Source organism: Artemia franciscana, chromosome 11 (assembly GCF_032884065.1).
Source record: "Artemia franciscana chromosome 11, ASM3288406v1, whole genome shotgun sequence".
NCBI lineage: Eukaryota > Metazoa > Arthropoda > Branchiopoda > Anostraca > Artemiidae > Artemia > Artemia franciscana.
Genome location: NC_088873.1, coordinates 10,851,255 through 10,875,656, shown reverse-complemented (window position 1 = coordinate 10,875,656; position 24,402 = coordinate 10,851,255). Strand labels below are relative to the sequence as shown.

Genomic DNA, 24,402 nt, shown 5'->3' with positions numbered 1-24,402 from the left:
GAACTTTTGGAGCAGCTATGTATTGTCATGTTAACTCAGATTTTAAAGTTATTTCTGCTTAACACATTTTTTAATCAACTTTTACTGATTCCAATCCTTTGAGGACCTGGACGACACCCTGCTAAATTGAGGACCGTGACATAAAAATCCAGTCTAAGTTTTCAACAATCGATGTTTGAATTGTGCGGATAAACTTTTGTTTCCACCGTCCCCGAAAGGTTATCCACGAGCGATAAAGTGAAAACGCAAAGTCATGGCTCAGTGGTATTACTATTGTAAATATTATAAGAAATTAGCACAAATTTCAAACGCGTATACTGTAATAAAACAAGTAATTCCGCACCATAAAACAAGGAATATCTGTGTGAATGTCGGTCATCCATCTCCCACCGCTGTTTGAAATGCCGACAAAAATAATACAAAACGAATCTACAAAAAATAGCAAAAATGCACACTAAAAGACCGAGGGGAAAGGACAAAAATGAAAGGCTTAAACGTTTCGTTCTGAACAATGAAAAACAAAGGTTATCTCCAAGGGAGACAAGCCGTGAGATAAACAGCGAAAACGAATCCAGCTAATCTATTTCTATCAAATGGTTTTTACGTTCGCTTTTCACTCCGATCACACTGTAACTCAGCTGTACTGGTAGACGCTTCTGCTCCTTTTAGCCTCATTCAGAGGGGTTAGTCAACTGAGCGGGTCTGCTGTGACTCCATCTCTTTTTATTCCAAGTTTTTTCTTGAATCATGGAAGTCAGTTATCCTTGTCGAACAATTCATTGTGTCTGTCTTCACTTCCTTAACTAGGCGGAACAGTATTTTTGAATCTACATTCGAAAACGGCAAAGAAAAGAAGTATTTTAGAAACTATTTCTTTCCCCGGTGGTCCCTCGTACTCAAAGTTGATTTCCATTAATCCTTGGCTGTCACTATTTCATCGTTATTGACACTTTCTGAATGTGCCTGACTCTCTTTGTCAGTGGAACTTTTAAGGCTCAATAAAACTAACCACCTTAGAGATATCATAGTCAAAAACTGAACCTTTTCTTGTCTGAACAATAGCTGCAATGAAATTCCCGAGCTAAACATTTTTTTCCTACCTTAGCTTTAGACTTCCTCTTTTCGTCGTTTAGCTGATCACTAGTTTCCGTGTGAGTGGTCAACTTGGCAATCTCTTCCGTCGGATCTAAGCCTTGATAAATATTTTTCAGAAGGTGGTGCTGCGAACTATTTTCAGGATCAACTATCATTCCCTTTTCTTTCAAAAAGGTCTATTACCTCAAGGCTAGTGGGGGGGAGGGTAGCTGGGACGTAATTTTAATAGTAGTCATTGTTATATTGCGAAGAGTGAGTTAGTCAAACAATTAACAGATTGACCACTTTATCTGCATGCTTTTTTTAAGGAGACAAATCAACTCAACTACTCAGCTCATCCAGCTCGACTACTTTCCAAGACTGCCAAACACCCTTCACCAGGAATTTTACCCCAGGAACCAACCGCAAAAATGAGGACACAAAATTACATAATTTGCCAAACGTTTCTGAACGCAAACGACTGGAGCAAGATATTTGCTTTGATTCGTCCAGTGCTTTCAGCTTACAGAGCACCTGCAGACAAATTCTATTTTTTGTCGTAATTATTTTAATATTTGGTAAATACTAACCTATTGAATCGGTTGAATCCACGCAATACTAGTTCCCATCTTCTTGGTGCATGCGGACCTGCGGTTAGTTTATGACTTGAAATAAACACAAACCTTGAATGTCCCTAAAAGATCAAAAGCAGAAAATTAATGCAACCAGCGTGGGGATGAAAGTGTTCCTGCATTGTCAACAAATACAAATCGTACTGTCTGTAACTGTGTTATTTTGCTTTTGAAAAATAGATCCCAAAATTCCTCCTAAAAAATCAGTGGAAGTGGAAACACTGAGACAGATAGCCAGGACTTTGGGTTTTTGTAGCTTCGGGATCTTCTTATTTTCTGGAGATGGATTGGTGATTCTGCATTCCTCCCGAAAAATCAGTAGAAGTGGAAACACTGTGACCGATAACCAGGTTTTCAGTTTTTGGCCGCTTCGGGATCTTCTTTTTTTCTGGAGATGGATTGGTAATTCGGCATTCCTCCCAAAAAATCAGTAGAAGTTGAAACACTGACCGATATCCAGATTTTATCAAAAAATATTTTGAAACTGGACATTAAGTCTGTGTATACTGTGAAGAATTTCGCTGATAACAATCGGTTAAATAAAATGAAGTGTCGACATTCATCAGCGGGGCAAAGTAGACTTGTTAGAGTTTCTCTGCATAACGACTTGCCAGAGATGTTTTTGGCGAACCGATGAGATTGTTCGAGTTGATGTGGAGATAAAATAACATATTTAATATGATTCAATATAAATAATATTAATGTAATGAAGTGGGCCTAATATATTTTAAACATAATATAATAGTTTTCCAAATCTTCGCTTTTAGGCCTATTGGCTGAAAACTTTTAGAGAGACAAACAATTTAATATATGGGAAAGCTTTGAAAAAGAAGTCTCCTATGACGACGTAATGCTATGCCGTGGTGCATGGATATATATATATATATATATATATATATATATATATATATATATATATATATATATATATATATATATATATATATATATTCATCCTTATGAAGGACTGATATTCAAATAGATTTGATTTTTTTATCTTGGACTTTTTAACTTAATTTGTAGCATGTGAAGTAAGTGTAAAGACGCAGATTGAATAAAAATTTGAAGAATCGATTGCTATTCAAATTATCCACTTGCTTTGTGTTAAGTTACTTTTCTTTCATCTTAATGTTTTTCTTGTCTCTTACTTCACAATTTCCTTTTATTCACAGACATTCCATATCATTAGTCACTGGGCTTAGGCAAGCGATTGGCCGTGCTGCAGCCAATGGTGACGTGGACCTGATGACCGTTTGTATTGGTCGCTTAATCTTGGAACATGCTGCTATGTTACCTGCATTTCGTCACTATTGCTCATATGCTGTAAGTAGTCAGTACTTAACTGCTGTAGTTCACGACTACCCCATGCCCAAGCTTTTCAAAATAGTGTTTAAATACACGGATCATTGAAACTAATAAGGTGATTTACCACCACTTCAAGTCATAAATGAAAGAAAAAGACAATATCCCCCATCTAACAGTCTTGCATGTAATGACGGATTGAAGACTTTTATGTACGGCTTTTGTCTATAAAATAACGGAACTAGTCTTAAAAAGATCTTTAATTTATAAAAGTACAAGAACAATATGGATAAATTTTGTCTAAAAAATTGTTTGTACCAAGACGATAAAAATAAATAATTCGTATGTTATTTATTTATTTTGAACAAAAACGGAGCAAGGCATAGCATAGGCTTGTCTCGTTAAGCAAAATGAGATATAAGCTTTATAAAAGCAAAATAAAAAAGCTTTATATATATATATATATATATATATATATATATATATATATATATATATATATATATATATATATATATATATATATATATATATATATATATATATATATATATATATGTAGTCAGAAAATATGTAAACTATTAGGTCTGTATTGTTCCCTCTAATTAGAAAGTGCTTTCGATGTTTCTTCCTAAGAATTTTTGTGTTTTTTCATCCTGTTTTTTTTTTTCACTACAATTCTATTCTCCCCTAAGGAGGAGGTTTTGTTGATAAAACTTTTTTGGAAAATATTTCTCTAACAAATTTTAAGTATTGAAAGTTTTAATTAAATTACCATTGAAATTCGATAATTGTGAATTTGATAAGCCAAAAAATGGAAAAGCACGATTCAAATCATAAATAAAATCGAAAAATCAACGAATTAAATAAACTAAATAAATAAAAAAAAAAAAATAAATAAATAAATAAAAAAAAATAATAAAAAAAAATAAAAAAATAAATAAAATAAAAAACTATACAAAATAATAAAAATAATAAAACTAAAACAATAAAAACTAAATAAAATAAATAAATAAACATGGATAGGTATAAATAAATAAACATGGAAAAGTACGAGTCAAATCATAGCATTTTTCAATAATTATGTGTTATCAAAAGATTTTCGCTATCCCTCAGTCTCAAAAGGGATATAAATCTCTCATTAAGAGGAACGACGGGAAGCAGCTTCAAAATGTTTGGTTAATTCTTAAATAGATTGGCATATATTTTGAGTATATAAGGAAAAAGTTCTTAATCCGGTTTTACGGCTATCTCACCTTAAAAGCTTGCATTTTAAAATCTTTTTTATAGGAGTAATTTTTGGAAAAGAATGTTTTATACAACACATAGTTACTTTCCCTTGTATTATATGTAATGTTTATAGGGGGTGTTTTTTTTTAATTTGCCCTTGCCGTCTTCTCGAGGGGATGGGCACACCCCTGAAATGTAGGATTGTAAATACATTTTCACCAAATAAAACTTTATCTTGATGCATTTAAAAAAAAATAAAAAAAATGCCCCTCCCCTCTAGATATTAAAAATACATTTTTCACCCCTCTCCTTTTCGTGTTTTGAAACCACTGTTTTTATATGTTGCGCTTGTGAATCCAGACAAAAAGCTTTTAGTGACCATTGGCTCAATTCAGAGCAGATCTTAGCTTGATGAAAGAAGAATATAAATTATACAAGTCCGGTTATAATAGCCAGAATAAAATTCATGCCTCACACCGTCTGCATTATTGCAAAATGTTTTGCAATGATGTTGTGAAACGAATCAATTGAAATATGCAGGGCTGCTAGCTACATCATTTCTTCAAATATGAACCATTATGTAGAAAAGGAGTTGGGGTCTCATTTAACCCAATTCCACTCAACCTTGTTCCCTTTCAACTCCCATTCAGTCTTCCGCACAGGAGATTTTACGGCCATCCTAAAGGTAAACCCGTATCCCGTCAGCAGTTGCAAATGCATTTGTTGGTGTCAATGCTTCTGCTTCTCATTTGGTTCTGGTTAGACATGATGCGAGGTGTGTTTTCGATTACCCTATTCATGCCACTGCAAAAAGGGGGTCAATTCTGCAAATATTAAACCATTAAGGAAAATATATATATATATATATATATATATATATATATATATATATATATATATATATATATATATATATATATATATATATATATATATATATTCCATCTTTTCCTTTGCTCCGTCTTTTCCTTTGTTTTTGAATTGGTTTTTAAATAGATTAAATTAAATTCGTTTCAACCCAGGTTTAAATAACCCTTTATTTAATTTACCCCCATTGTACTGAAACCTGATGCAGCTCAACCCCTACAATTCAGCTTAGTCATTCCGCCTGCAACTGACCTTCCGTTTGAATCAGGTCCAATTAACTCGATAATTTAACTGAGTAATATATGTTTTGTTGTTTGCCACTTTGACATAAATGAAATTGTATTTATTTACTAGTTAATTATTACATAAGTGTTTCTATACATCAATCTAAGGGTCATAGGAATACAGTTTTTGAGCTGGTCGGACACGGAAAATCTTTGGCGTGTCTTCGGACCCTGAGAAAATCCGTCCTCCTTGACAAATCAGTTTGGATCGATATTCTATTATTGGATATAAGTTGGCTAAAATATCGAATTCAGCGCAATATTAATATGGGTTGGTTGGGTGGCTGATTCTCTAGCAGCAAAGGCTTCCATGATAATCTCTAGTCCTTCCTCTGACTTCAATTCACGGGATATTATCAGGCAAAGATCCAATATTAATCACAGTAAATTATTTTTATCCCCGCAATTTCATGCTAGATTAAATGCTGTGTTATATTACCGTCTGAAATCAGGTACCCTTCTTCTAAATAGCTTATTATTTAATTGGAAGCTACATAATTCCCCTTTATGCCGAGTCTGCTTCTCAACAGATGAAACAATTCAGCATGTACTATTTGATTGCCAGGCTCTGAGTGAGGAGACTATTTCTCTAAAGCGTTTCTGCTTCTTGGATAAGATTCCAATTAATATGGGTTGAGTGAACCAAATTAATATTAATATGGGTTGAATGAAGCTGTTTGTCACGAGACTGGATTGAATAGAGTTCAGCTACCTGCACGGGATTGTGTTGAATGGCGTTCAAATGCATATGGGTCAATTGGAATGACAATTGAGTTACACGGGCGATGAGATGGGGTCGAGTTGAATGGGGGTTTAGGTGAATGAGCGCTGAGTTAAAAAGCTCAGGTTGGACGGGGTTGGGTGAATTGCATGATCACCACGAGGTTGGAGGTCTTGTTGGAACTAGTCAGTGGTTGCAGCAATAGGATCTGATTATACATGCTCTCCTGCTGTCAATGCCATTTTCAAACGATATGATAACCCGCTTTTACGTGAATTGCATATTTTGAATTAATTAAAAGTGAAACTTATACTATAACACAGACCACGTTTCAAGTTGAATAGAATCTGAATGTTGGTTTGCCTTATATTATCATTAATTAATTACAGTGATATATTTAGGTAGCGTCAAGACGCTGAACTCGCTCGTGGACCAAGTCTCAAACTCGGAATCCTGAATCTTTCTAGTCGAAATTTTACGATGTTGAACTTTCGAACTCAATCAGAGACTATATTCAGCGTCTGAAGGACGATTTAGTAAATGTATTGTCACTTAATAGTAAGAAAATGAAATTGAAAACCAATTTGAACAATAGCAACACCATAGATACACTAGCCTTCATAAAAGCTGAGTACTTGGAATAACTAACGGTTAAGTTTTTGATATTGATAGGTAAATATAATCATAAATAGATATTCCCATATCAGCCAAGTAAGTATAATATGGGTCAGTCAGTTTTTTCGGTATCATTCTAATTCTTAGTCTTTTTTTCCGTTTTCTATAAATTCTTATTCTTTTGTTCTTATTTTAGTTTTCAAGGCGTGAGATTACTGCTATCTTAAGGAACGTAATGACTAGAGTTTAGTTATTTAAGACACCCATCGTAGGTGTCCCAAAAATTTGATTTGTATAATTTTCGTAATATTTAATTTATAATTTTATAAAATTAAACTTTATAAATAAATAAAACAGAATAATTTGATCTACTGCCTTAGCCTAACCTAGCCTTATGACAAAGGGATTTATGATGGATTCTACAAATTTCACTTAGAGATAGAGAAACTAACAGGGGTTAGATTCCGTAACATAATGTTGCCATATTTATCTGTTCGCCCTTTTCACAAAATCTTGAAATAATGGCCATGATTTCAAGAAGTTGGTCTACTACTTCGTCTGCTTTTCTATTATCTAGGAAGACCAATGGTCCGGTTTGTTTATATTTGCTAAGCTCTTGGAATTACGACCTTGATTTTAAAGTTAAAAAATTTAGCGTAACTTCGGGTTAACAGTGAAATTTTGTAAAAGTGGTCTCTATCTCTTTTTTCTACCTCTGTGCATTTATCTGACATAGTACATGTGTCAAAAAAAATGTTTCATCAGTTACTATCTAGCCCATTCTTAAAAAAAGGATTTGAAACCCCTTAAACCTATTTGGAACTTATGCACCAACTTAATGAAATATTCTTTGTACTGAATTTTCTGAGAGTATTGTTTCTTGCATAAGTATTTGTAGTTACTGGACCACTTTTTTGGAGCCACACATTGAGACCACTTTATTGGGATAAAACTTCCTTTCAGTTTACAGCTTATGATGCCCCCCTTACTTACAAAAAAAGGCGGAAATAACAGAGTATTTGGCTTAGTTAGCTTTAAAGTCGATGTAAATGGTGTCTCCCTTGGCCCTTGTGTTTTGTGAAACAGTGCTGCCGATGACTAAAATTTAAAATGAAAAACTGTTCCCATGTTCTCATGTTTTTGCTGATGACACAAATTAAAAAGGAAAATCTGTTCCCATTACATTTATTAAACTACACCACTAAATCGACTATATATATATATATATATATATATATATATATATATATATATATATATATATATATATATATATATATATATATATATATATATATATATATATATATATATATATATATATATATGTGTATTCTTTAACGTTTCTATTGCAAGAAAATGTTTCCCCAGGGGATTACTCCTCTGGTTCCCGAGAACGGATTGCAAGTCCGTTGCCCGACCCTCCTCCTTTGTCCAGGGTTGGGACTGGCTGCTGAGAGGCACTCTCTCTGGCTTAAGCTCCGTCTGTTCAACAGCAACGTCCTGCCCGTCCTCCTCTATGCATGTGAAACATGGCATCTCGATCAAGAACAAGAGGGGAGAATTCAGTCGTTTGAAAACATGTGCCTACGTAGACTTCTCGGCATCCGTTGGAACCAGAAGGTAACGAACGAGCACATTAGAAAAATCACAGGTCAACCGTCCCTCATCGAGACCGTACGAAGGCGCAGATGGAGCTACTTCGGACATGTGCTGTGCATGGACGATTCCAGAATTCCCAAGTCTACTTTTTTCTGGTTACCCGAAGGCACCCACCACAGAGGAAGACCCAAAAATACACTCCGTTGTACCTACAACAACGGCCTGCGGCTCCTTCACGCATAAAGTAAGAAGACCTCGTCGCAGCCGCAAGTTTTAGAGACGACTGGAGACTCCTCTTGGACGCCCTGGGCGCCTCTGGAGGCACAGGAGGGTCTGAGGTCTAAGGGATAGTTACTGGACTTCTTGGTGGTAAAAAAAAAGTCCAATTTTTTCTCTCCCTTCCCTGAAAAAGTAACATAACATCTTACCTGGATCATTCCAATACATCCCCTTACAGCACCCTTTGAAAATATAAACTAAAATAATCTATTATATACATACGAATTTTAGAATCCATGGTCAGGTCAATCTACAAATGTCAATTCAATAATTTAATTGAAGACGCATGATGTCGATTCAAAGCGCATTAGTTTTATAGCAACTAGTCCCATTTCCCCCCAGTCCCAGGTCCCAAAGACCCAAAAAAATAATCAATAACTATTTTTTTCCTGTTACCAGGAAAAGTTTAAAATTCTTAAGGTAAAAAATGAAAGTGTTCGATGGTCATGACATTTCATAACTATTCAAGGACAACTTTTAGGTCATGATCGCCCAATGTTTTCATTTTTAATGTTAAAAAATAATTTTTCCTGGTAACAAGATTTTTTTTATTTTAGCAAATTTGGAGATACCGACATTAAAAAAAATTATTATAGTTTGTAATACGTAAAATTAAGGACCAAGAAAATTGTTGCCTTATTTGAAAAATATAGGATATTTGTACACATTTTTACTTCTAAGGGATGGCTTCGAGCACGTCCCCTTCCTATCAAAAAATAAGATTTTCATAATTTGGCCTACAGTTTCTTACATTTTCACATCATTCATCCTTTTCTACTACTCCACGGACGCTAGTCCAGTTTCCTGAGGGTAATTGAAAATAAAAATAAATAAGATTTCCTATTTTTTAAGGGAGAAGCTTTCAAACTCCTTGCTCAAATAGAATCTCAAATTGGGCCTGTACAGACATTTCTGAAGACATCAGAACGAGATAATCCCCTACTAAGACGAATGGGCTTACATGCATTTTTGATGGTTCCAATACAACGAGTCACAAAATACCCATTACTTCTTCAACGAATCGTTGATGCTACTCCTTCTTGGCACACGGAAGCACGGAAGTGGCTGGAAGCAGCTAAAGCGCTCCTGCAACACCATCTTCAAGCAATTGATGACGTAAGCTTTTTTTAACTGCTAAATAAGTTATTTGGAAAAGTTGTAATCTCTAAAAGACTATTACTAAACAGACATGATGCTTTCTTCCAGTGTTTTGAAAGCACATGTGTGCGTACGATAATCTAGCGTTTTCACAGAAAAACTAGCGTATCCTTGATGAATATTTTAAATTGACAACGCATGGATGTTCAAGAAAAAAAAATTGACCATGCTATCAAGTAGGATATTGAGTGAGATTGTACAAGATTAACTCTGTACTAAGTAGGGCACTCCATAATCCTGGATTGAAACTATTCATAGTCTTAGGGATGTCACTTAATATTCAACAAGCCAACGTCAATTACGCTCAAAATAAATGTTAATCTAGCAATTAAATCCCAGTCTGAAAGCTGGCGTAAAATACGGGTGTGTTTAGCCTGCAAAACGCTAAGGCTAACCGAATCAGAGTTAATTCAGTCCCTTCGAAATTGATGGAGATAACGACATCAGACTAATAATATAGCTTTTACAAGTACCACCCAGTGGTGGATGAAGTATTTTGTTAAGAGGGGGAAGGGGAGGTTTTCTATAACTTTATTGACCTTTATTTTGGCTCGAGCGTCATAGGCTAGAATTTTTATTTCTTCATTTTGTGTTGTAAGAGCAATACTTTGGTTTTGTCCTATCTTTTTCTTAGCTCGTCCGTTTCAACTTGTTGCTAAAATGTGGTATGGGTCTAACCTCTATGGTTTTTATAGAAAGTGTGGACCTCCGTCCGGATTAATGAATATGACATTGTATTTTGGTTTGTTGCTTGTAATCCTCGTCTGGAGCCAAAAAGGATAGTTTTTGCTAGTCATTGAGTCAGAGCCTAGAGTGTGAGTTGAAGTGGAGTTTTATTCGTCCACCTATTTAATAGTCCAACTATTTTGTCGTGGACTATCTAAATACAGCCGAGCTTTTTTCGGTCAACCCATGTTTCTGCTTTCGACTTTAAAGCTCTTTTATTGTAGGCAAGCAGGGAGGAACCAGTTTAAATCGAAAAGGGACTAAAATTGAAAAATGCTTAATATGTTCGACGTTTGCTTTGCTTTATTGCTAAAGAAATTGGAGTTCTCTATTTGCTTTTTTTTTAGTAGTGAAATTAGAAAGTTGGCCCGCGGGAAGAAAATGAACTTTTAAACGAAGACAGACTGATTTTTTTTAAGCTGATCAATAGTTCTTGATGAGCTTATCAAAATATATGCCATTTTTTTTTAACTAAAATCCGTTTAAGCGATACACCGTTTGAAAAATTTCAAGGGTTGGACACCTTTATTGTTACGGTGCGCATTAAAAAGGAAATCTGGCTCGGTAACAATTGGTTTATGCTTCGGTCATCTTTGTGATGAGTTGACATTCTTTGCTTGTCGGTGTACCTATTATTTTGCTTCAGGTCCATTTGAGGGTGCATAATATCTGTTTCATTTCCACTATGGAGAGGGGTTTGAAGTGAAAATGGGTTGTTACAGTACGGCCACCTTCTTGGTTAAGAGGTTTGAAATTTTTGTCTATTTGAGGACAAATTCTTTTCCAAAAGAATTGGAAAGCAGGATTCAGAGACAAGTGGGGGAGTTTTAATTGAGAATTTGTTGATAGACAACCGTTTTTTTCGGGGATGAGTCGTGACATATAGCAATCGCAAATTCTGTCGGTCTGTCAGTCCCAGTTTTGCTACTTTAGGCACTTCCAGGTAAGCTAGGACGATGAAATTTGGCAGGCGTATCAGGGACCAGACCAAATTAAATTAGAAATAGTCGTTTTCCCGGTTTGACCATCTGGGGGGGGGAGTGGGGGGCCCGTTAATTCGGAAAAAATAGAAAAATTGAAGTATTTTTAACTTACGAACGGTTGATCAGATTATAATGAAATTTGATGTTTGGAAGTATATCGCATCTCAGAGCTGTTATTTTAAATCCCGACCGGATCTGGTGACATTGGGGGGGGGGGGGGTTGGGAGGGGGAAACCTAAAATCTTGGAAAACACTTAGAGTGGAGGGACCGGTATGAAACTTGGTGGAAAAAATAAGCACAAGTCCTAGATACATGACTGAAATAACTGGAACGGACCCGCTCTCTTTGGGGTAGTTGGGGGGGGGGTGTGTTAATTCTGAAAAATTCGAAAAAATGAGGTATTTTTAACTTACGAACGGGTGATCGGATCTCAATGAAATTTGATATTTAGGAGGATATCGTGTCTCGGAGCTCTTATTTTAAATCCCGAACAGATCTGGTGACATTGGAGGATGGGGGGGAGTTGGGAGGGGGAAACCTAAAGCTTGGAAAACACTTAGAGTGGAGGGATCGGGATGAGACTTGGTGGGAAAAATAAGCACAAGTCCTAGATACATGATTGAAATAACCAGAACTTACGAAAGGCGTTATCGGATCTCAGTGAAATTTGATATTTAGAAGGATATCGTGTCTCAAAGCTCTTATTTTAAATCCCGACCGGATCTGGTGACATGGGGGGGTTGGGAGGGGGAAACCTAAAACTTGGAAAACACTTGGAGTGGAGGGATCGGGATGAGACTTGGTGGGAAAAATAAGCACAAGTCCTAGATACATGATTGACATAACCGGAATGGATCCGCTCTCTTTGGGGTAGCTGGGAGGGGGTTAATTCTGAAAAATTAGAAAAAATGAGGTATTTTTAACTTACGAACGGGTGATCGGATCTCAATGAAATTTGATATTTAGAAGGATATCGTGTCTCAGAGCTCCTATTTTAAATCCCGACCAGATCTGGTGACATTGGGGGGGGGGTTGGGAGAGGGACACCTAAAATCTTGGAAAACACTTAGAGTGGAGGGATCGGGATGAAACTTGATGTTAAAAATAAGCACAAGTCCCAGATATATGGTTGACATAAACGGAATTCATCCGCTTTTTTTGGGGTAGTTAGGTGGGGGGGGGGTTAACTCTGAAAAATTAGAAAAATGAGGTATTTTTAACTTACGAACGGGTGATCGGATCTCAATGAAATTTGATATTTAGAAGGATATCGTGTCTTAAAGCTCTTATTTTAAGTCCCGACCGGATCTGGTGACATTGGGGGGAGTTTGGGGTGGAAGAACCTAAAATCATGGAAAACGCTTAGATTGGAGGAATCGGGATGAAACTTGGTGGGAAAAATAAGCAGAAGTCTTAGATACTTGATTTACATAATTGGAATGGATCCGCTCCATTGGGGGGGGGGTAAATTCTGAAAAATTAGAAAAAAGGAAGTATTTTTAACTTACGAAGGAGTGATCGGATCTTCATGAAACTTCATATTTAGAAGGACCTCGTGACTCAGATCTCTTATTTTAAATCTCAACCGGATCCAGCGTAATTGGGGGGGAGGCAGTTGAGGGTAAACGGAAATCTTAGAAAATACTTAAAGTGGTGAGATCAGGATGAAACTGGATGGGAAGAATAAGAACCTGTCTAAGACGCGTGACTGACATAATCGGACCGGATCTGCTCTCTTTGGTGGAGTGGAGGGGGGGTAATTTGGAAAATTGAGATATTTTTAACTTGTGAAAGGATGACCAGATCTTAATGAAAGTTGATATTTATAAGGGTCTTGCGCTTTAAAGCTCTAATTTTAAATTCCGACCAGATCATGTGACATTGGGGGGAGTTGGAGGGGGAAACCGGAATTCTTGGAAAACGGAAAATTGGGGTCTTTTCATTTACAAATAGGTGATTGGATCTTAATGGAATTTGATATTTAGAAGGAATCCATGTCTCAGAGCTCTTATTTCAAATCCCGACCAGATATTTTGACATTGGGGAGAGTTGGAGGGGGAAATCTTGGAAAACACTTAGAGTTGAGGAATCGGGATAAAACTTAGTGGATAGAATAAGCATATGTCCTTGATACGTGATTGACGGAACCGTACTTGATTTGCTCTCTTTGGGGGAGTTGGGGGAGGGGCTCAGTGATTTGGCGAGATTGGTGCTTCTGGACGTGCTAGGACGATGAAAATTGGTAGGCGTGTCAGGGAGCTGCACAAATTGACTTAATAAAATTGTTTTCCCAGATTCGACCATCTGGGGGGGGGGGCAAAAGGGAGAGGGAAAATTAGAAAAAAATAGGTATTTATAACATACGAGTGGGTGATCGGATTTTAATGAATTTTGATATTTAGAAGGACATCGTGACTCAGAGCTCTTATTTTAAATCCTGACCGGCATTAAGGCCGTGATTAAGTGAACTTGAAAACATCGAGCTTCAGAATTGAAGTAAGGTTACCCTTCTGTCTTTTAATTCTCTAGAGATCGTCGATTGTCAAAACTTCAAATAGCACCAATTATCAAGTCTTGTCAAAGGTTTTGATTGACAGCTTCCTTTGGTGAGATGCTTCAGCCGAGAAATAATAATATATTTGACAGTGTCTTGCAAAGCTTGGTTACCGACCAAGGGAGATTAGAAAATGAGCAAAATAAAACTGAAAGTAAGGAGTGACATTAAAACTTAAGACGAACAGAAATTACTTCGTATATGAAAGGGACTGCTTCCTCATGAACGCCCCGCTCTTTACGCTGAAGTTTTTTACTGTTTTAAAAAATAGAGTTAAGAGGAAGAGTCAGACTTTAGCGTGAAGACCGGGGCATTGATGAGGAGACAGCCGCTTTCATATATGAAGTAATTTCTGTTCGTTTTATGTTTTAATGTCACTCCTTACTTTCAGTTAAAAACACTTGTTTTTATTTAATTTAATTTCTTAACGTTTTTTAATCAATGCATGTTTTGATTTATGCTCTCCACAGATGAATAATTAAAACGAAATTTGGGTATTTATTTTTTTGGCTAAATGGGTTTCTCATAGTTTTGACCAAACGATTTTGAGAAAAAAATAGGAGCGAGGAAGGAGGTATAGTTGCTCTCCGATTATTTGGTTACCTGAAAAGGCAACTAGAACTTTTAATTTCTTACGAATTTTTTTATTAGTAAAATTATTAGTAAAAATAAATTTTACTAGTTAAAGACATACGTAACTTACAAATTAGCTTACGTAAGGAACTTCTGTATTCTCACATTTTTATTACATATATGAGGGGGGCTCACCCCCTCAACAGTACCTCCCTCTTCACACTAGAGCTTAAATTTTGTCCCGATTTCTTAAGAATGACCCCTGAATTACAAAAGCCGTAGAATAAATAGTTGAAATTCTAAAAATACTTTAGCGTAGAGAGCGAGGTATTAGGAGGAGGTGAGCCCCTCATATGCGTAATAATTTCTGTTCCTTTTAAGTTTTAATGCTGCTCCTCACTTTCAGTTGAAAAAACTTTTGTCATATTTATTTTTTCATTGTTTTTTTTTTTTAATAATAGGAGGAAATCCTGCGCTCCCTTCATGGAAATTTTCTTCCTCCATGAAAAGTTTCCCAGCATATCCCTCTCTTCTCAACCCTGCCCCAGACCAAATGAAAACGCCCCTGAAGACGTCTGTACACTTATAAGGATTTAGTTATAAGGATTTCCGACTACGCTGAATAAAATGGCTATCTCAGAATTTTGATCCGGTTACTTTGGAAAAATAATTAGCGTGGGACGGGGGCCTAGGTGCCCTCCGAGATTTTGGTCACTTAAAAAAGGCACTAGAACTTTTCATTTCCGTTAGAATGAGCCCTTTTGCAGCATTCTAGGGCCACTGGGTTGATACGATCACCCCTGAAAAAAAAACAACAAATAAACACGCATCTGTGATCTGCCTTCTGACAAAAAATACAAAATTCCACATTTTGCAGATAGGAGCTTGAAATTTCTACAGTAGTGTTCTATGACTTTTAGGCAGATCACGGATGCGTGTTTATTTGTTTTGTTTTTTTTTTGTTTTGTTTTTTTTTCCAGGGGTGATCGTATCCACCAAACTGTCCTAGAATGTTGCGAGAGGGCTCATTCAAACGGAAATAAAAAGTTCTAGTGCCCTTTTTAAGCGACGAAAAAAATTGGAGGGCACCTAGGCCCCCTCCCACGCTAATTATTTTCCCAAAGTCAACGGATCAAAATTCTGAGATAGCCATTTTATTCAACGTAGTCGAAAAACCTTATAACTATGTCTTTGGAGACGACTTACTCCTCCATAGTCTCCGTGGGAGGGGTTACAAGTTAAAAACTTTGACCAGTGCTTACATATAGTAATGGTTATTGGGAAGTGTACAGGTGTTTTCAGGAGAATTTTTTGGTCGGGGAGAGGGGTCGAAAAGAGGGGGATATACTGGGGGAACTTTCCATCGAGGACTTGGTCATGGGGGAAGAAAATTTCCATGAAGGGAGCGCAGGATTTACTAACATTATTAAAAAAAAAACAATGAAAAAATATATATGAAAAAGTTTTTTTTTCAGCTGGAAGTAAGGAGCAGCATCAAAACTTAAAACGAACAGAAATTATTACCCATATGAGGGGCTCACCTCCTCCTAATACCTCGCTCTTTACGCTAAAGTATTTTTAGTAATGTCAACTATTTATTCTACGGCTTTTGTGATTCAGGGGTCATTCTTAATTAATTGGGCCAAAATTTAAGATTTAGTGTAAAGAGAGAGGTACTGACGACGGGGTGAACCCTCTCATATGTGTAATAAAAATATGAGAATAAAAAATTCTTCACGTAAGCTAGTTTATAAGTTACGTATATCTTTTACTTATAAAACCATTCGTAATAAATTAAATTTCTAGTTGCCTTTTTTTATTAACCAAAAAATTGGAGGGCAACTAGGCTTCCTCCCCCGCTCTTTTTTCCCAAAATCATTCGATCAAAATTATGAGTAAGCCATTCAGCAAAAAAAAAAAAAAAAAAAAAAAAAATTCAAATTTTGTTTCAATTATTACTCTGCGGAGAGCCAAAATCAAAACATGCATTTATTCAAAAACATTCAGAAATTAAATAAAAAAACAAGTTTTTTCAACTGAAAGTAAGGAGCGACATTAAAACTTAAAACGGACACAAATTTCTTCGTATATAAAAGGGGCTGCTTCCTCATCAACGCCCCGCTCTTTACGCTAAAGTTTTTTACTGTTTTAAAAAGAAGAGTTGGGAGAAAGAGTCAAACTTTAGCGTAAAGAGCGGGGCGTTGATGAAGAAGCAGCCCCTTTTATATACGAAGTAATTTCTGTTCGTTTTAAGTTTTAATGTCGCTCCTTACTTTCAGTTGAAAAAACTTGTTTTTTTATTTAATATATTTAAAATCAGCATTAAAATGCGATTCTTTTGATGTAGCTATTGGTACCAAAATTCCATTTTTTAGAGTTTCGGTTACTATTGAGCCGGGTCGCTCTTTACTACAGTTCGTTACTACGAACTGTTTGATAAAGTTGGAGGACAAGCAATATAAACAAAGGTATTATATTTCAAATGACAATACAATTAAGTATGTAACTACAAAGAAGGATAGAATGTAAGGAAAATGAATTTTCCTGTTACCGGTACTAGACGATTAATCTTATAAGTACGGCTCTTGTATTGGAACCCCCTGTGGAACTTTGGGATCAAAGCATCAATGAAGAATCCTTTCAGCTTGGGAAAAATCTTTTCGGTCCAAAAGCCTGGATTGCGGTCTATCTTTTCAATGTAGAAGTCTTTCTGGGTAAAAATCATGAAAAAGCAAGTATATAGCTGAGCACATTCAAGCTGACTGATTGTACTTGGTAAAAGTAGTCGTGGCCTCGTTTGGGGTTGACCAGTCCATTCTTTCCAACTTCCATGCAATAGTCCGCCTTAGACTCTTTTCGGTTCTTTATCCACTAGCCTATCCCCAAATTTCTCGCAGTTTCGCAGTTCCATACCTCGCTTTGATTTAATTTTCCCCATGATTTCGGCTTTGTGTGCATAACTTTCCTGAAGGCTCCTGACTATTTCTCATTTCTATGTTTCTTCATTGCATTGAAATAATTTATGAAAATTTCACACTATTAACAACCAGCTGATTATTCCAGCTTGTCATTTTCGTCTCTAGGGGTTATTATCGGCGATCTGAAACGATTCTTTATGGCAACCGACTTGTAAAAATTTCAGGTAGCTGAAAATATTCTAGGGGACTGTTAGAAAACAGGAAAATACATCAAAAAATGGTTCCAATCATTTTATAGGTTATTGTCTTCTGCACATGATAGTACCAATTTTGTTCCAAAAGCAATATCCTTCATAGAGTACACTTGTGAAAAATCCCTAGACATTTTCTAAGATTTCTAAGCAATTAGAGGAAATAGAACAAAATCCTTTCAAACATTTTGTAGCATCTTCAAGAAGCTATGGCCTGATATTAAAAGCGGCATCTTCCGCCAATGAATACTTGAGTACTTTTTAAATATAAATTTTCAATTTAACATGGGATTTTCGAGTTCCATCAGTTCACTTAATCACCCCCTTAAGCCTCTTATTTTCCTTTTAAATCAATCTATTGATTCATATAATTTTGTTAGAACTCATACCATATAATCTCTTGGCTCTTAGCTCTTCTTGCCTCGTCACAAGTGCCATGTGAGCTCTTAGCTCTTGTTTTTTTTTTTTTTTTAGCAGTGTCTATTTATAGAAGTATGATTATGAAAAGCGACGGAGAGCTTTAAAGAGCCAATTAGGTTTTGTAGGATTGTGTTGCTTGTTTTGAAATTATTTTCATAACCACTTTTGTTTTTCATAATCATTTTGAGAATTTTCATAACCTTTCCATTTAAAAGGTTTCGAGGGGTTGATAAATTTAGTTGTAATGTACATATTGAAAATATGAATTTGGATTAAAAGTCTGAGACAATTTGAGACTTGAAAATAATATTTAACTAATACTCCTCGGTTGTCTTTGTTGATGAGAGGCTTGCAAATTTTTCCTAGTTGATGTACCTGTCGTTGGTTCCTGACATGCATTTTAGGCTAACACAAGTTGCCTATATTTGTTTGTGGGTTAAAATATTGGTTTACATACATTTGACGTTAAAAAAAGTTATCTTCATGCGACTGCGTAGCGATTATGAATAAAGATGTGTCACTGATGTAATTTCGGAATTATTATAGTAAAGAGTAAGCATCAGCGATATGGTTGTAAAAAATTAGGGATAGATTTTTTGTATTAATCACACTCTATAAGATGATATTTTGAATTTTAATAAGGATAAGGTTCAAGTAGCTACAAAGTCAGTATATGTTTCTTTTTAATCCCTTTATAAAACTATGTTCATCTTCGGCGATGTGGAGTTGGGATCTTCTGCTAGTGGGTGTACATATTATTGGCTTCCGACGCATTTGAGGATATCAAAATTTCGGGTCTGTGTCCGCTATGGAGATGGATGTGTCAGTAAGAATAGGTTGTTAGAGGACTGTCATCTTCAAGGGTGAGGGGATAGGAACTTTTGAAAATCACTTCACATTTTATTTGATCAAAAGAATTGGTAAAATAGAATCCAGGGACCTGTGGGAAAGTGTTGATTAAGAAATGAAGGATTAACAGCTATGTACTTGTGCTAACCGGTGTATCTTTCTTTTCTTTTAGAAGGTTCTATCTTTGTTTGTATGATTTTGAAAAGCGATGGATAGATTTAAAGTACCAGTTAGTTTGCACCAATATTCAATTAGTTTTGAAAACATTTTATTGCAAGTTTTGAGTTCTTTTATAAGATGTGTCATTTAGAAGGTTTCGAGGGGTTTACAACTTGATTTTTATTATACACATTGAAAAAAAGAATTCAACAAAAAAAGACTTGGGAATAACATTCGGCTTTTAGACCTTGGTCAGATCTGTCGATGAGGAGTTTGCAACTTTTTGGTGGATGTACCTATAATTGGTTTCTAATATGCTTTTAGCTTAAGACAATTTTTCTTCATATATTTTTTTCTGATACATTTGAGGGTTAAAAAATTCGTCTCCATGTGGTTCAATATGACTGAAAAGGCTGGGATAGAGGCTTAGTGCTAATTAGGCGCTTTAAGAATATTCTAAGTTTTATCTCATAACAGTACCCACAATTAAGAAGGGTAGGGTTCATAAAAAGTCAATATAGTATTTCTAAATCCCTTCTGGGGCTCCTAACCAAAGTGTTGCTCCTGCAACGCTTTAGTTGGCGAAGCCGACAAAGGGCTGCTGCCACAATACCTAGACACAGCAAGTATTTCTTTTTTTTAGCCTGTCGAGGGGATTGACCTGTCTCCCCCTCCCGTCCTTGGCTCCGCTATTTGGACTAGTTAACCGTAGCTGGCATAGGCATACTCTCTCTTTCTGTTTCTCTGTCTCTTCCGTCCCTTATTCCCTCTTCCTCTGTTCTCCATTTCTCTATCTCTATTAGTAACTTTTCGCTTTCTTTCTATCTTCCTCTTAAGTCGCCTGATAATGATATAAATTCTATTTATTTATAGGCTGTTGGCAAATTACAATCGTACAGTGGAAAAGGGCCGAAAACACGTACAAAATTTAAAATGTAATCTTAGTGTAGTAACATTTCTTCACCTCAAGTGTTCCTTCCTGCCGATTAAGGTGTAAGGCGTAGTGTTGGATCTTAGAGGCGATAATACACCTGTCGGTAAGCAGAAAGCAGCCTGCCCTAATAAATTTGAACGAAAAGAGGCGAGCTCAAAGGTTTTAACCATGGAAATTAATTATTTATAATTGTTTGGCCGAAGATTGTTTTCTTAGTTTTGCCAAATTTGACAAAGAAGTTTCAAATTGTACCTTAGAACAAAATATTGACAGTTCCAAAGTTTGACAGTTTTAAAAAAAATCAAATATCTTTTTAATGATTGAATAGTCTGTTAGATGGCTGGATGTTTTCACGATGAGATGCGTCAAATTTATGCGTTCAGGTTAATAAGAATAGCTCATTCAATCGATTTCAATTCATTTTTATTACTTATAACCAATGAAAACCTTTCTCTTTGAAAGAGAATGACTTCCATTGACTCACAGTGGCAAAAATTAGTCGCAGAAATTTTTTATAAGCTATATTGGATGAAGAAAAAATATAAGAACCTTTACTTCGTAAAGCATAGGTTGGTATAACTAAAGTTAACCTTGGGAGTGGGACTTGGTCTTCAGAAATAATCAAATATAAAGCTTTAAGGGCTTACTGAATGCATTATGGATATGATGGGAAATCACCACTAGTGAAGTGAAAGATTTTGCTCAGAAATTTCTTAGGAAAATCAAATTCCTTAGAAATTTCCCCTATTTATTTTCCCTAGCTTCACGAAGTGATTATTTTCGTCTATTACTCTTTATAAGTTAAAATTAAGTTGTGTTCATCTTTGCTGCATTAAGCGGCTTGCACACTACGTACGTAGTTTTCTATGCTAAGTGATTAAGTTACGTCAAGCGTAATCTTTTAAGATCATCACAATCTTCATAAGCAAATTTTTCAAAAATGAAATGGAGATGGGGACTCAGGCTCTGATCAAGCATGAAATGCTTTCTAGGAAAAACCATTCAATTTCATTTCAAATTTATTTCTATATTATTGTTTTGCTGCTATATTGAACTTTTCCATAACGGAGTATAGACTTACGTGCCACAAAAATTCTAAGTACAGCTCGAGTCTACTTAGCAATGCTTATGTCACGGACAAAATTTGTTCCTAAGATTACATAACGTAATATAAAGAATCAAGGATCCTCCACATTGCGTTTTGGCGTTGTATTCTCCCCTTCAAAATAGGTTCTACAAAATGTAGTAACCCTGCGTAAGAGCTTACTTTAATGTAACTGTAAGATGGAACAAATGCAGAAGCCTTGACTGAAGAAGTTTATAGGAACTTCAAAATCATAGACCCTGGTTTCAAGGGGGAAAACTGAGTAAAATTTAAAAGAATTCTTTAAAATTAAAGAGAATTAAAAATAGAAATGTTTTTGCCCTTTAAAAAAAATGTAAGGAATTGGACAGCATACTTTCCTTTCTGATTCGACTCCTTAGGGATAGCTTCAGCAGCGAGTACCAAATCATCTTCACTGTTTCTTGATGCCATGTTTTTAAAATTCAAAGCTTCTGCGAATGATGATTGTGATCATTGTCTATGGTGAAATTGAATTATATATAAAAAAAATAATGTTCTAATGTGAAGGGAATGGTTTAGACGTGAAGGAAGATAAATTTAAGAGTCGTACGATGAAATTTAACAGCCTTAGCATTAAACGTAGAATACATCTTACGTTACGGTATTTCGTTATGTATACGTCTTATGTTACGTTACGTCTTACGTTATGGTAAAAGTCGTACGTTTTTGATTTAAATTGTCTTAAACTTAGGCTATTGTGAAAGGTTTTACGTCGTTGTCTGAAAGAGCCATTAATATTATCAATATATGAGGAATTGGGGTCCTTTATAAAATGTCGCCGTCCATTTAGAGAAAATTTTTGTTTATTTCTCGGGATTTTTTAGATTTTTCGCTATTTTTTACTTCCCAAACTTTTAAGAGGTATAAACAAATGTAGCCTCGAATTATATTGAAGTTACTGTAATAGGAACTTAAGTGCGTTTAGTGGCCTTTAACTAAAAGTATACTGGGAGTAAGGCTATAATTCTAGCATTAAGTATTATTTTGACCTTTTGGTCTGGAAAATTCCGTCTAATCTTAAGTTTGGAAAATTATCTAGTTCTTTGAGTTTAAGAAACAAATATGAATGGATAAAGGTTTCAAATAAAATTTATTAGTTCAAAGACGGTTGCGAGTGAAATTTCTTGATTTTCGAATTTCTAGACGGAATAAAAATCTAGATTTTTACATTTTGGACGTAAACTGGATTCGACTCTATCGATTGGTTTCCCATGCGATTTTACTTCTATTAGTAATTGTAATTTAGTTTCGTTTAAAGTGTAATTTTGGTTGTTTTGCTTAAGGCTAGAATTTTGTGTCTTTGTTTCTCTTTATTTTATTTGTGTCTTTGTTTATGCTTTTAATTTTTAAAATAGACCAAAGATGACCAAGATTGTCCAAGGGCGTAATATCCTAAAGAAGTAGATTTTTTCCTCTTTTTTTCGAAAACGAAATTTAGAATAGCCGTGAAATGATGATAAAAAAGGAAATTTAGTTTACAATTAAATTATCTTGAAATAAATTTTACGACTTTATAAGTATTTCAGTAGGACCTTGTCGAAAATTCGTTTCTGGAAATTTGAGTAATGGATTTTTGGGTTGGGACTTAATAGTTGACCACTCAATTTAAAATTCATACCTTATAATACTAGGCCCCGAGAAGTGCCGAAAACACCTTTGCAAATTCGGGACTGAAGTTTCGTATTCGTGGATTGTCTTATTTGATTGGCTGCTTCAACTGCCAATGAGAAAATAGAAAGCATGTTAGAAAGTAAGATTGCGTTAACAATCATTTTGGGTTTATTTTTAGAGTAACTAAAATCAGTATTTTTAAGTCAAGTAATCCGAAAAGGTTTTGGCAGAATCTTTGCTAAAGACTTTATGTATCAAAGCAGCGTGTCGACATTCTGCCCTATATCATTGTTATGTTAATAGCGCTCTTGGATTGTCAGAACCTGAAAATTATTATCCTAGGTTGTTTATGTGTTTTGTTCTCTTTTTTAGTGCTGTTGCAGTTGTTAGTTTTTATTTTATTTATTTTTATTTGCAGTGACCCAGTTCCAGTTTTAATTCGTCAGATTCATTTATGTGAGCATGAAATCTTAAAATTATCTGGCACTATCTAGAAGCATTTTGTCAGTCGTTTATTCAAAAGATATATCTCCATAATTAAAATTTTTTCAGAAAAGCAAAAAAAACATCAAAACTTTTTTTATAAAGGATATATCTCCATAAATAAAAAATTTTCAGAAGAGCAAAAAAAAACATCAAAACTTTTTTATTTCCACTCCCATAACTGTAAAACAAAAATGGATTGGTATTTGTTAATTTGCATATCGAACTGTTTTGTTTCACGGTTATCCGATAGGAAATAAAAAAGTTGTGAGCCTTTTTTTTGCTCTTCTGAAAATTTACAATTACGGAGATACGTCCTTTTGACTGACGATTTTATAGAAAATAACTAACTTGAGTGTATATTTTGTTGTAAAGTGCTTTGGTGTTAATATTTGCTTTATATGTTTCTTGTTACCTTTATTGGTTGCATAGGATGAAAGTGACTATGCAATGTGCAGGGGGGGGGGATAGCTTAAAACTGAGGTGCCCCATCCACCTAAATCCAGAAATTCAAAGAGTTTTTTAATCTTTTCAGAAAAATTTTCGTGTAATTTACCTTTTTTTGTACAGCTACGTACTATGTATTCTTATATACAGTTTCATAGTTTTGCTACTTATTTGTGTTGGCACAGGATTTGTTTTATCCTTTTTTGCATTAATTTACTTTGCTATTTATCATTATTTATTTAGTCTAGCCTATTATTAATCCAGATTGCCTTTTCTCTGGAGTACCCGGTGATTTTAACTGCTTATATATATATGTACTTTATGTTCTATTTGAATTGTTCCTTTTTTTTATGACAGCTGATTTCTCAATTACTTGTTTATAATCATTTAACCTATCTAGAAAAAGTTTAGGCTTTTCCGAAAGAGCTTTTGAGGATATTTTTTGTTTACCTTAAAAACCAAACAGAATCACATACTTATTTTTTCTTTATAAATAATGTGGACGTTTCGTTACTATTTACATTTTTGCGATCTGTGTTTTCTGCGACAAATAATTCACCCAATAATGCTAAATAGTTTCAGTCTTATTTAGTTCTCGTAATT

The 24,402-nt window shown here is 35.1% G+C and overlaps 1 protein-coding gene across 3 annotated transcripts in view; it reads left to right on the top strand.

Moving 5' to 3' along the window:
* LOC136032795 (myosin-M heavy chain-like) overlaps positions 1 to 24,171 on the top strand; it is a 40,675-nt gene extending 16,504 nt beyond the window's left edge. For all 3 annotated transcript variants that reach the window (XM_065713176.1, XM_065713177.1, XM_065713175.1), the window contains exons 4-6: positions 2,879 to 3,029; positions 9,459 to 9,722; positions 20,072 to 24,171. In XM_065713176.1, the coding sequence (XP_065569248.1) occupies positions 2,879 to 3,029; positions 9,459 to 9,722; positions 20,072 to 20,137 (481 nt within the window). In that variant the 3' untranslated portion in view covers positions 20,138 to 24,171. The remainder of the gene's footprint in view (positions 1 to 2,878; positions 3,030 to 9,458; positions 9,723 to 20,071) is intronic.
* The last annotated feature ends 231 nt before the right edge of the window (positions 24,172 to 24,402 follow it).